This window comes from Vipera ursinii (assembly GCF_947247035.1).
Source record: "Vipera ursinii genome assembly, chromosome: 12".
Lineage (NCBI taxonomy): Eukaryota > Metazoa > Chordata > Lepidosauria > Squamata > Viperidae > Vipera > Vipera ursinii.
Genome location: NC_139525.1, coordinates 17,060,013 through 17,072,926, shown reverse-complemented (window position 1 = coordinate 17,072,926; position 12,914 = coordinate 17,060,013). Strand labels below are relative to the sequence as shown.

Genomic DNA, 12,914 nt, shown 5'->3' with positions numbered 1-12,914 from the left:
AAAAAAGAATAGAGAGAAAAGGGAAGAAGCTATGCTAGTAAACATCCCAATGATATTCTTATCTTGGAGAGTTTTCAGGTTTAAAAGGTACAGTTGGACAGTCTATTATAATGAAATGTATTGGAACAATGAAACAATAGTTTTTCTCCTTTTGAAAATTACAAATGCCAGCAGTGAATTGGTTCTGACTTTGGCACTGACTGGACTTGTTTGCAAGAGAGCAGGCAAAACATGGTCATCTGCTGGCTTATGCCTTGACTTGTTAGCTGATGTTAGAACAGATGCAGAGTAATGACATGCCAGCTTGCAAGGGTTGCCAAATTATAGGTTTGATTTGATTTCCCTGAAATAAGCACTTTGTTCTTTCCCAGGAGCAAAACACTAGTTGCTATGACAGATGAGGAATGTGTACAAAGGAAGCTTTATGCTGTAAATATCCCAGCTCACGTATATGGGATCTGTGCTGCCAAATCCAGCAGTTTGAGCCTGCTAATGTTTGTCAGCCTTGCCAGGTAGAACAGTTAGGAAACACGGACAGATAATCTAATTCTACCTTATTGTACAGCTGCATTAACAGAATCTTGCAAGTCTGAAGGTACAGTTCTCTTGCTGTTACCTTTATGCAGGTAGTCCTTGAGTTACAGCAGATGATCAGGAGATTATCCTGCTGTGTTTACCAGTCAGAAGGCCAATTAGCTGTGAATTGGGATGGGATTGTTGTGCTGAGAAACACAGAGGATAGGAGAAATGGTGTTCAAAGGACTGCAGGCAGGATGTTTATTTTTATCTGTAGGTTATTGAGAGGGTATCGATAAATATCCCTTCTCTAGAATAAAAATGGGAATGGGGATAGGATAGGATAGGACAGGACAGAACAGAATGTAGAGAACAGAACAAAACAGAATAGAATTCTTTATTGGCCAAGTGTGATTGGACACACAAGGAATTTGTGTCAGCTCTCAGTGTACATACCAACAATAAAGTGATAGGTCATATATCGTAGATCATAGTACAATCATTAATCATAATATATAACAACGTCATAGTACATAGATAGAAGGTAATAGTAAGCTGAGAAGGTGAGAAAGAGGAGAAGATGAGAAGGATAATATCAACAGAGCACTACTACATGGGTAAATGAAGTTTATATCTTGACTGTCAGCAACGTTTGCCTGTTACCCAGAGCCATTTTCTGCATGGCTTTAAATCTATGCAAACCACCTTATTCACTGAACAGCTGGTAGTGAACAGTTGCACCCTGCTTTTCAAAGGATAACCAAGATGTGAGATATCACAACCATGTTCTGTGTTGTACATGCAATAACAAAAAGCCTCACAAGGGGGCGTCATGACAGAGTTCCTGGGAAATTAAATTGCAACCTGGAAATTTTATTGCTCACTAATAAATGACATCGCCTTAAAAAACCCCAAAACAAATAGAATCCTGGATGATGAATAATCCAGAAAAGAACAAAGACATCTGTGGTTCCTGCTTTTTCTCCTCATGTGGTCCCTGACATTTTTCTCTTTTTCTAATAGGTGCGTGTTAAAAATGGACCATCATTGCCCATGGTAAGGACTCTTGAGGAGAACCATTTCATTAATCCATCACATACACATGAAAGTGTTTCAGGGACAGAGCTACATCAATTTGTGGAATTGACCAGCTTAGTCCACCAACCCCGCTTAAAATTTCGAACTCCGACTTTGGTTCAGCTACTCCAATAAACGTTCATATGAAACAGTGCGTGCGTGCGCACCCAAATTAATACACATAGAAATGTGCAAAAATATGCCCTGAATCCATTATGCATTATGCACACAAAATGGCATTCTTGATGCAAAGCCTTGCACCTTTTCACCACTGGCTTAAGAAATATTGACCCAATCCATTTGCGCTTTTGAACCATCTGCCAAAAGAGAACAGAATATCCCATTGGTGATTTTACACTATTTCCGTTTCTGCTACTCAGAAAGAAGGACTGGGTGTTATATCTCAAGTATAAAAGTTCAGTGTTAATTTTTGCCCTTCCCAAATCTAGAAAGGAGTTTCAGAATCTCGTATTAACAGGAATTCTCATTTTACCTCTCTTTGGTGCAGGTTCTCCTTACCTTGATATATTTGCACCGATATGTTTTGAGGGGATTCCACAAATGCAGAATAAGTGGAACCATGCAATCTTGCCATGTGTCTCCCAGCTACTTGGTTTTATTTCTTTGACCTTACTCTCCACAAAAATGGAGGCACAGAATGTCTTCCCAATAAGTTTGAACTAGAGGGATTTTTTAAAAAATTAGAAAAAAATAAAATATGCAAAAGGGAATTGTAGGCCTGGGCTTTGCTACGAAGAGAAAGGAGCATTTTCGTGCATTGGTTTCTTAGATTTGTACTTTAGGTCACTGTTTCTCAACCTTTGCAACTTTAAGAGGTGTGTGGACTTCAACTCCCAGAATTCCCCAGCCAGCAAAGTTGAGAAACACGGCCCTAGAGCAAAGCAAGATCTGCCTTTCAAATATTGTTCATTCCCTGGGGCCTTTCAAAAAATTAAAACTCTAAAGCAGTGTTTGTCGACCTTGGCAAGTTTAAAATGTGTGCACTGCAACTCCCAGAATTCCTCAGCCAGCCTTGGGAATTGGTCCACACATCTTAAAGTTGCTAAGGTTGAGAAACACTCATTTAGAGATTTCAGATGTTTTCCAAGTTAGAGATAGTTACAGTAAGAAAAAATGTAGTTATGTATGCAGATATAGTTCATTCTGTATGAATGACTTGATCAGGGGTGTCAGGCCCGCGGGCCAGATGCATCATAGCGAAACCGCACCCTCCCCACTGCCGGCAATGGCAAAAAAGTCATGATACGTCGTGACACGTCACGTGACGTTGCGAGTTTGACACCCCTGGACTAGATTAAAGATGCAGCAAGAATTACTTGATGAAGGCTGCAATATACCATAAAATGAAATGAATATTAACAAATTACTGGAAGGATAAAACCAGATCTTAATAATGAAGAAGGGACATGAAGAAAAAAGAATTTGAAATACTTGTATATTAGCTGGACGCTCTGGAGAGGATTGGCCAAATCCTGGGCTCTGTGCAGTGGTACAGAAATTAAAATTAGATTGGAAGCTTTCATTTTTGGACACTTCATATCCAGGAGAAAGAAGAATACAAAGAATTTTTAGGGAGGAAAATTTACTATCCCAGTTTTCTTAAGCAAGGGCTAAAATGCAGTAAAAACAAAGGTGTCAGGTCCAACCATATCCTAGTTTGGAGGGCAATTTAAGCCTTGATCTGAGGTCAGTGTCTAGGGAGAGAATTCAAACTGCTTCTGGAAGAGGCAGGTACCCCTGGGAGGAAGGGAGGGAGAGAATAGGGTGGGCTGGGACTGTGCCCACGGACTGTGTACACAGGGACTCTTCTGTGGGCTGGGGGTTGACGTTGGGCCACCTCAGAGAAACAAGGGTGCTTGCTGCTGCTTTTGCTTTTCATGGCATCATTTCTCCAAACGTATTTTGATTTCACCTTCCTTCTTATTTTTGTCACTTTTTCCTTCAGGGTGAACAACTGCATCGGCTTTTCTAACTACAAGTTCTTCCTACTGTTTTTAGCCTACTCTCTGTTGTATTGCACGTTTATTGCAACAACAGTCTTCAAGTATTTCATCAAATACTGGACAGTAAGTTGGGGAACCTGATTACTGCTTACTTTCTGCATATCATTGGAGTCTGAAATCTTCCGGGCTCAAAGTTTAAGTTTAAGTTTATTGAATTTATATATCGCCTTTTTCCCGTAGGACTCAGGGCGGTTTACAAGGTATTTAAAAACGTCAATACAATACAAAAGTTAAAAACAATTAAAAATAATTAAATTTGATCCCTGAAAAATATAAAACCCCAATTAAAAAAACTCTCAGCCTGGGCCGGAGAGCTCATAGAGCCAGGTCTTCAGGTCCCGGCAGAATGAATGAAGGTCAGGGGCAGTCCTAAGCTCCACGGGCAGCTGGTTCCAAAGGGCAGGCGCCCCCACTAAGAAGGCCCTCCCCCTGGGTGTTATCCGCCGGCAGTCTTTTACTGGCGGCACCCTGAGAAGACCCTCCCTGTGGGAGCGCACAGGACGAAGGGAGCTCGATGCCGGCAGCAGGTGTTCCCTCAGATATCCCGGACCCAAGCCATTAAGGGCTTTATAGGTCATCACCAGCACCTTGAATCTCACCCGGAGGGCAACCAGAAGCCAATGCAGCTCGCGGAGTAGAGGTGTTACATGGCAGTATCGGGAAACCCCCATCACAACTCGCGCGGCCGCATTCTGCACCAGTTGAAGCCTCCGGGTGGTCCTCAAGGGCAGCCCCACGTAGAGAGCATTGCAGTAGTCAAACCGGGAGGTCACGAGCGCATGGGTGACTGTGTGTAGGGCATCTCGGTCCAGATAGGGTCGCAACTGGCACACCAGGCGAACCTGTGCAAAAGCCCCTCTGGTCATGGCTCCTATGTGATCTTCAAAATTGAACCTTGAATCCAGGAGGACACCCAAGTTGCGAGCCCTATCAACGGGGGGTAACACCTCACCCCCCATCGTTAAAGATGGAATAGTCTGGTTAACCCAAGATGCCGGTATGCACAGCCACTCAGTCTTGGCAGGATTGAGACGAAGCCTGTTTCTCCCCATCCAGACCTGGACCACCTCCAGGCAATGGGACATCACGGCAAGGGCATCACTGGGTTGGTTCAGGGTGGAGAAAAAAAGTTGGGTATCATCAGCATACTGATGATACCCCACCCAGAAACCACGAATGATCTCACCCAGCGGCTTCATATAGATGTTGAACAGGAGGGGAGAGAGAACCAACCCCTGAGGAACTCCACAAACGAGAGGCCTCGGGGTGGATCTCTGCCCTCCCGTCAACACCGACTGCGAGCGGCCCAGGAGATAGGAGGAGAACCACCGTAAAACGGTGCCTCCCACTCTCAACCCCTTGAGACGTCGCAGTAGGATACCATGGTCGATGGTATCAAAAGCCGCTGAGAGATCTAATAGGACTAGGACAGAGGAACAACCCCTGTCCCGAGCCCGCCAGAGATCATTCACCAGCGTGACCAATGCCGTCTCCATGCTGTGCCCGGGCCTGAAACCCGATTGGTACGGGTCCAGATAATCAGTTTCCTCCAGGAACAGAGGGAGCTGATGCGCCACCACAGAGGAAGCTGATGCGCCAAAAAGCAAAGGTTGGAGACTGGACGATAGTTATTTAAAACAGCTGGGTCCAGGGCAGGCTTTTTGAGGAGGGGTCTCACCACAGCCTCCTTCAAGGCGGCAGGGAAGACACCCTCCTTCAAAGAAGCAGTTATTACTGCCTGGAACCAGGCCTAGGATCCAGGGGGAACTTGCCCCTTTCTGAACAGAAGACCAACAGAAGAAAGTTGCCACTGTGCAAGGGATTACTACAGTCATGATCTTTCAAAACTGGGGAAGTTCATTTGTACTTCAGTTGCATTTTAGCATCTAGACTTATATACCACTTCACAGTGCTTTACTCTAAGTGGTTTACAGAGTCAGCATATTGCCCCCCCCAACAATCTGGGTCCTCATTTTTCGAGCTCGGAAGGATGGAAGGATGAGTCAACCTTGAGCTGGTCAGGATCGAACTGCTGAACTGATGGCAGGCAGCAGGCAGCAGAAATACCCTGCAGTACTGCATTCTAACCACTGTGCCACCACGGCTCACAGTGTTCAAGCTAGTGTCCTTTCCCATTTATCATTAAAATAAATACTGGAACATATCCCTGTCTCATTCAGCTGTTTTGTCTTGTAGACAGTGTCAGTATAACAGTTGTAAGGGACCTTGGAGGTCTTCTAGTCCAATCCATGCCTAAGCTGGAGACTCTATATCAGGGGTAGGCAACCTTGGCTCTTTTATGACTCGTGGACTTCAACTCCCAGAATTCCTGAGCCAGCCATGCTAAGGGGAAAGGGAGAGGTTTCAAAGCTGAGCCATGTTGGCTCAGGAATTCTGGGAGTTGAAGTCCACAAGTCATGGACAAATGGCTGTCCAGTCTCTTCCTAAAGACCTCCGGTGATGGAGCACCCACAACTTCTGGAGGGAAGCCGTTCCACCGGTCAATTGTTTTCTCCGTCAGGAAATTTCTCCTTAGTTCCAGGTTGCTTCTGTCTTGATAAGTTTCCAGCCATCGCTTCTTGTCTGACCCTCAGCCGCTTTGTGGCCAGGGCTTCAGGCTCTCTGTGCTGGGGATTTGTGGGAGTTGAAGTCCGTGCTTCTTTCATTTGCTGAGGTTGAGAAACAGTACAGATAGTCCTCAATGTACGATCGCCATTGAGCTCAAAATTTCTCTTGCTAGGTGAGACGGTTGTTAAGCGAATCACTGCAATAGTGAAGGTAGTAACATGGTTGTTAAGCGGATCTGGCTTCTCCATTCATTTTGGCTGTCAGAAGGTGGCAAAAGGAGATCACGTGACCCCGGGACACCCCGGCCGTCATAAATACATGCCGGTTGCAAAGCGTCTGAATTTTGATCGGGGGATTTTAATACTCCCTGGATCTCTCCTTTCACGATCTCTCGCTTTCCTTTGCAGGCAGAGCCAACCAGTGGTCATTCCAGATTCCACGTCCTCTTTCTTCTTTTCGTGGCGGTCATGTTTCTGGTCAGCCTGCTGTTCCTCTTCGGCTACCACTGCTGGCTCGTCAGTCAAAACAGATCGACTCTAGGTAAGGCATTCCACCCCTTCGGGAAGAAAGTTACGGGCAGGGCAGATTTGCACCAGCACATTTTTAGCGACCAAATTGACCGATAGGCATTCCAGAATCCAGGAAGGCTTCCCCAGTTTCCCACTCTGGAATCCTGGAATCTTCGTACGCATGTTTTTTGCTTCATATTTGTTAGTTATTCAAAGAATCATGAAAAGGTATTACCCAGGACCAGTCGGACCATCCTGTCAGATAATATTTCCTTTTCTAAACAGAGAATGCTGGCCTAAACACGCCCCCCCTCGCCATGCTCCCGTTGTCTGCCGTGGTCACATGATCCCCCTTGGCTTCCTCTTTGCAGACTTCCCAGGCTTCCCTTGTGAACTAAGGGAAGGCTTTAGGAAATGTTGTAAAGGAGGACCGTCTCACTGTGGCAGCATGGTGGGAGCACTGAACAACAGCAGCAGTGCGGTGATGCTGAAATGATAAAAACTTCCCAAAATTTCATTCTCATAGGTCAGGGGTGGGCAACCTTGGCTCTTTTATGACTCGTGGACTTCAACTCTGGGAGTTGAAGTCCACGAGTCATAAAAGAGCCAAGGTTGCCTACCCCAGTCATAGTTGGAATGGAGCCGGCCATTTTATAAGTTAACCAGTGTGAGGCACCTAGGTTGAAGACGTTGTGCCCTATATGATGAGCATTTTTCCCATTTAAAAGTTACAGGAAAGAGAGATTTAATACAGGTACTCCTCGGCTTATAACCATTCATTTAGTGGCGCAGTGGTTAGAATGCAGTAAATCTCCCGGTGAGATTTAAGGTGTTGGTACGTACCTTTAAAGCCCTACATGGCCTAGGCCCGGGATATTTGCAGGACCGTCTACTGCTGGGAACGACTTCCCATCGCCCGGTGCGCTCACACAGAGAGGGCCTCCTCAGGGTGCCGTCGGCTAGACAATGTCGGCTGGCGACCCCCAGGGGAAGGGCCTTCTCTGTGGGAGCGCCAGCCCTGTGGAACCAACTTCCCCTTGAGCTCCGGATGGCCCCGGATCTCCGGTCCTTTCGCCGCGGCATTAAAACATTCCTTTTTCATCAGGCTGACCTGGACTGACGACGGGGATTTTTAAAATGTTTTTAACTTATTATTGGGGCTGCTAGTTTAATTCTTTTTTTTAACTTTTGTATTATTGTATTTTTATTGTTGTTAGCAGCCCTGAGTCCTTCGGGAGATAGGGCGGCATATAAGTCCCAAAAATAAATAAATAAATAAACAAATAAATAATGCAGGCTACGTCTGCTGACTGCCAGCTGCCTGCTGTTCGGCAGTTCGATCCTGACCGGCTCCAGGTGGACTCAGCCTCTCACCCTTCCGAGTTCGGTAAAATGAGGAGCCGGATTGTTGGGAATAACTCTGTAAGCCACTTAGAGAGGGAGTGTAAAGCCCTGTGAAGCTGTATACAAGTCTTAAGGGCGGCTGCTATTGCTATGGAAAGTTACAACAGCGCTGAAAAAGGGGATTCATGACCATTTTTTACGCTGCAGCATCCCCAGGGTCACGTGGTCAAAATTCAGGCACTTGGCAACTGGCATGTATTTATGACCGTTGTGCTGTCACGTGATCCCCTTTTGTGACCTTCCCGGCTGGCTTGTGACAAGCAACTGCATGATTCATTTCAGTGCAGCGATTCGTTTAACCACTGTGGAGAAAAGTTTGTAAAATGGGGCACGTCTCCCTTAATTGTCTTGCATAGCAACAGAAATTTGGGGCTCCATTGTGGTCGTAAGTCGAGGACCGCCTACAGTAGGCTGTGATCATCCCAGGCAAGGGCAAAAGGATCGTCGTATATGCCAGGTGCCTCTGGCTTGCAGGTGACTTAAAACTAGTCAAGGGGAGCTGTGGGGATGGAGAAGGAGCAAAAAGCCCTGTTACTGACCGGGACCAATGAAGAATGACAAGCAGCCTTGCTTTTGGACCGGCCAGAGGGGGTGGTCATAGGCACCGCCACCACCGGCTGGTGGTGAAGTTCTAATTTTGGTACTGCTTTACAAAGCCTTAGTAAGGCCACACTTGGACTGTGCATCCAGTTTTGGCTGCCACAGTATAAAAAAGATGTTGAGACTCTGGAAAGAGTGCAGAGAAAAGCAACAAGAATGATTAGGGAGCTGGAGGGCTAAAACATACGAAGAACATTTGCAGGAATTGGGCACGTTTAGTCGAATAAAAAGAAAGGCAAGGGGAGACACGATAACAGTCTTCTAATATTTGAGGGGCTCCTGCAAAGATGTGGGGCTCAACTTAGTTTCCAAAGCAGGAGAAGAAATGATGGAAACTAACCAAGGAGACAAGCAACCTAGAACTTAAGGAAAAATTTCCTAAAGGTGAGAGCCATCTGCAAGGAAACAAGCAAGCTCTGATCCCCTCATATCAACCCTGAGTTACAAATATTCTCCTTTATTAGGACCAGTGGAACAGCTTGCCTCCAGAAGATGTGGAAGTTCCATCACTGGAGGCTTTCAAAAAGAGTCTGGACAATCATTTATCTGAAATGGTCTAGGGCAGGGGTCGGCAACCTCGGCTCTTTTATGACTCGTGGACTTCAACTCCCAGAATTCCTGAGCCAGCACAGCTGGCTCAGGAATTCTGGGAGTTGAAGTCCACGAGTCATAAAAGAGCCGAGGTTGCCGACCCCTGGTCTAGGGCATTTATGGCGAACCTTTTAGAGACCGAGCGCCCAAACCTCAACCCAAAACCCACTTATGTATCGTCGGGTGCTGGGTGGGCGTGGCCCATTGGGTAGGCGTGGCCCATTGGGTGGGCGTGGCTGCAATGGTAGCTGCAGACTGGGTGGGACTAAAAAGTTCAAACAATTCCAACTTTGCGAGATCTATTTTTCCCCGCGAGAAGTTGAAACTGATTGATTGAACCTTTATTTTTATTTTTTTGCACAAGGCGGCGGAGGCCTAAAGCGAAAAGGTTTGATAAAACCCAGCTGAAGGCCTAGCACTGGGGCGACGGCGCGCGTGCCCACAGAGAGGGCTCTGCGTGCCACCTGTGGCACGTGTGCCATAGGTTCGCCACCCCGGGTCTGGGGTCTCCTGCTTGAGCAGGGAGTTGGACTAGAAGACCTCCAAGGTCCTTTCCAACTTTAGTGTTCCGTGTTCTACGATCCTCCTCACCTGCAGGAGGAAAGCCTGTTTGACCTCTTAAAACATCTTCCCACGAGATCGTGAAAAGGCTGGCTCAGATTCCGTTTTGCTTGCTGGCCTTCCCGTGCTGAAACCGCAGGATGCTGTGAGGTGTCAGCTGATTTCTAGCAGGCGCTGCCCCCCCCAAATCCTCCCCTGTTGGGGTCCACTTTCCAGCGCCTGAGACAGTCTCCTGTTTTGCTGCAGAGGCTTTCTCGGCTCCCGTGTTCTCCAGCGGCCCGGATAAAAACGCTTTCAACCTCGGCTTTGTCAGAAACCTCCAGCAAGTGTTTGGGCAAGAGAAAAGGCTCTGGTTTTTCCCGGTAATGTCCAGGTAAGTAGAAAGCAACCTGCCCATCGGCCGTGGAGATAGAATTTGAGGCCCGCTTCCCTCCTTTCCCTTCCCCCCAAAGGAAGGTTTTTGTCTGCGTAGGTGGGGAGAGGCCCCACGAAGAAGCCAGCTGAAACCTGGCTGCTCTGCAAATCTTCCTTTGGATTTAGAAAGAGCCGGGGGGAGCTGGTCTGCTGCCTCTTTTGTCTTTGTTGAAAGAAATCTGCTGGCCTGGTTGGCGTTTTCCCCAGGATGCCCTTCTGCCAGGGGATGCGATGGCGCAGCGGTTAAAGACCCTGAGCTTGTCAGCTGGAAAGCTGACAGCCCGCGTTCGAGACCCAAGCGCTGCACGATGGGGTGAGCTGCCGTCCTTGACTCAGCTCCTGCCCCACCTAGCCGTTTGAAAGCATGCAAATGCGGGTAGCTCAGTAAGAACCACTTCATTGGAAAGGTAACAGCGTTTCGTGCACCTTGGCGTGTAGTCATGCTGGCCACGTGACCACAGAAATGCCTTTGGACAATGCTGGCTCCCTTGACTAGGAGATGGAGGTGAGCACCCCCCCACCCCCCAGAGTCAGGCCTGACTGGACAGGGGAAAGCTTTGTCTTTACCTTTGTCCAGTTGCCTAGACGAAGGGCCAAACTTATTCAGTGTCTTCCGGTGTGAACTTCCTATTTCCCTCCTGTGAAAGAGCACATTCAGGGCCATTTGTGAAGGTACCTGTGACCTGCTTTACAAAATCCTAGGTCTGCCCCGAATGGCTTCCCTCTGTTCCCTGACATCCTTCCCTCAGGCCTGGACCTGAGTAACAGACTCCTTGGAGGAGCCCTCAGTCTCCGTAAAGCTTGTGTCGCATTCCAGGTGGGCATCCAGCAGATGCTCCACTGTTTCCTTGTTGAAGAACCCAGGAATTTATTGAGGTCTTTTTGTTCTGGTTTAAAGACGATGACCCTTCCAAGGCATTACAGAAGACCGTACGAGGGTCCCCGTCTTTGGTAACAGCCCTTCCCCTGCAGGTCCCATTTACAGACTCTGACACTCCGCTCTGGAGATGTGAGTCGGTGGGTCAGATGTCAGCCAAGACTAGAGGTAATTCTGGCTTAAGAAACAGCCACTTAATGACCATTCAAAGTTACGACCTGTCCTCAAAGTTACGACTGCTGCCCCCTTTCCCCCCATGTGGTTAAGTCATCACATTTTGGGTGCTTTCCAATCAGCTCACTTTTACGGCTGGTTGCAGGGTCCTATGGCCCACGTGACCATGATTTGCAACTGTTTTGCTGTTTTCTGGCAGAAAACTGCAAAAAAAAACCAAAACAACCCACCTATTGGATATGTTGCATTTGCGTAATGACCACACGATGCTCTTAACGGTTGCAATGAGTCACTTTACAAACGTCATCAGAAAGGTCGTCAAATCGAGTCTCGTGTGATGCCTCGACTTAGGACAAATTGCGACTAACATTCCAGGCTCCATTGTGGTCAAAGGTCGGGGATGACCAGTTCTTGTTCATCTGGAGGGTCAGCAGGCGCAGGGGAGGAAGCTGGCCGGAGGGAGCCCTTTTGGGATTGACGGCCAGGTGCCTCCCAGTCTTGGGGCTGAGGAGGGAGCGGCCGAATCGCTGCGGACGGTAGGATGAAAATGATCTGGAGCAGATAAGCAGGCAGATGGACAGACTGGGCTGCAGGAGGAGCCCCTTGAGCGTCATACGGGTAGCCCTCGGCTTAACGATTCATTTAGCGGCCTTCAAAGTCACAACGGCACTGAAAACGGTGATTTATGACCATTTTTCGCACTTTGGACCCTCGCAGTGTCCCGTCAGAATTTGGACACTTGGTACCGGGCTCAGGTTTATGAACGGTTGCCGTGTCCCGGAGTCCTCTGTCACCTTTTGCGACCTTTGGACAAGCAAAGTCAATGCGGAAGCCAGATTCACTTAGCAACGGTGGCAAGAAGGGTCATAAGATGGGGCAAAACTTCCTTGTCTTGCTTAGCAGCGGAAATTTGGGGCTCCGTTGCGGTCGTATGCCGAGGACTACCTGTTTGTCTCTGCAGAAGAGCAACTAATCTAGCTAGGTCAGGGCTCTGCAACCTTGACAACTAAGACTTGTGGACCTCAGTTCCCATACTTCTGGGAGCTGAAGTCCACAATTCTGGGAGCTGAAGTCCACAAGTCTTAAAGTTGCCAAGGTTGCAGAGCCCTGACCTAGGTTATGTGTGGGAGCATCTGAAAGGAAAGTTTGCGAGCATCGGAAGAGCCTGTTGCCCCTTTGCCATGCCTAATGCCAACAAGTCTCCTTTGTCATTGGTCAGTTTCCTTCTCTCCGGGGGCCCCTCCCTCCCTCCCTCCCTCCCTCACCACTCGGCTGCCTTTCTCTCCACAGCCAGGGAGACGGGCACTCCTTCCCCATCCGGACCCAGAGTGAAGTCCGGAATCCCCTGCTGGCAAACGAGGAGCAGTGGGAGGACGAGGGGTTGGAAGATGGCAGCCAGCAAGGTAAGAGCAGGGCGGTCTGTCTGTCTGTCTGTCTGTCTGTCTGTCTGTCTGTCTGTCTGTCTGTCTGTCTCTCTCTCTCTCTCTCTCTCTCTCTCTCTCTCTCTCTCTCTCTCTGTGTGAATGCTTGGGATCTAGGGTGAGCCATTGGTGCTGAGAAAAGGAGGAGGGCTGTCGTGGAGAAGGGGCCTCTGGGGCA

At 47.9% G+C, this 12,914-nt stretch overlaps 1 protein-coding gene across 1 annotated transcript in view; it reads left to right on the top strand.

Moving 5' to 3' along the window:
• ZDHHC15 (zDHHC palmitoyltransferase 15) overlaps positions 1-12,914 on the top strand; it is a 36,457-nt gene that overhangs the window by 10,227 nt on the left and 13,316 nt on the right. Inside the window, exons 6-10 of the mRNA XM_083372351.1 lie at positions 1,540-1,572; positions 3,560-3,680; positions 6,593-6,725; positions 10,097-10,223; positions 12,606-12,718. Coding sequence (XP_083228477.1) covers positions 1,540-1,572; positions 3,560-3,680; positions 6,593-6,725; positions 10,097-10,223; positions 12,606-12,718 — 527 coding nt within the window. The remainder of the gene's footprint in view (positions 1-1,539; positions 1,573-3,559; positions 3,681-6,592; positions 6,726-10,096; positions 10,224-12,605; positions 12,719-12,914) is intronic.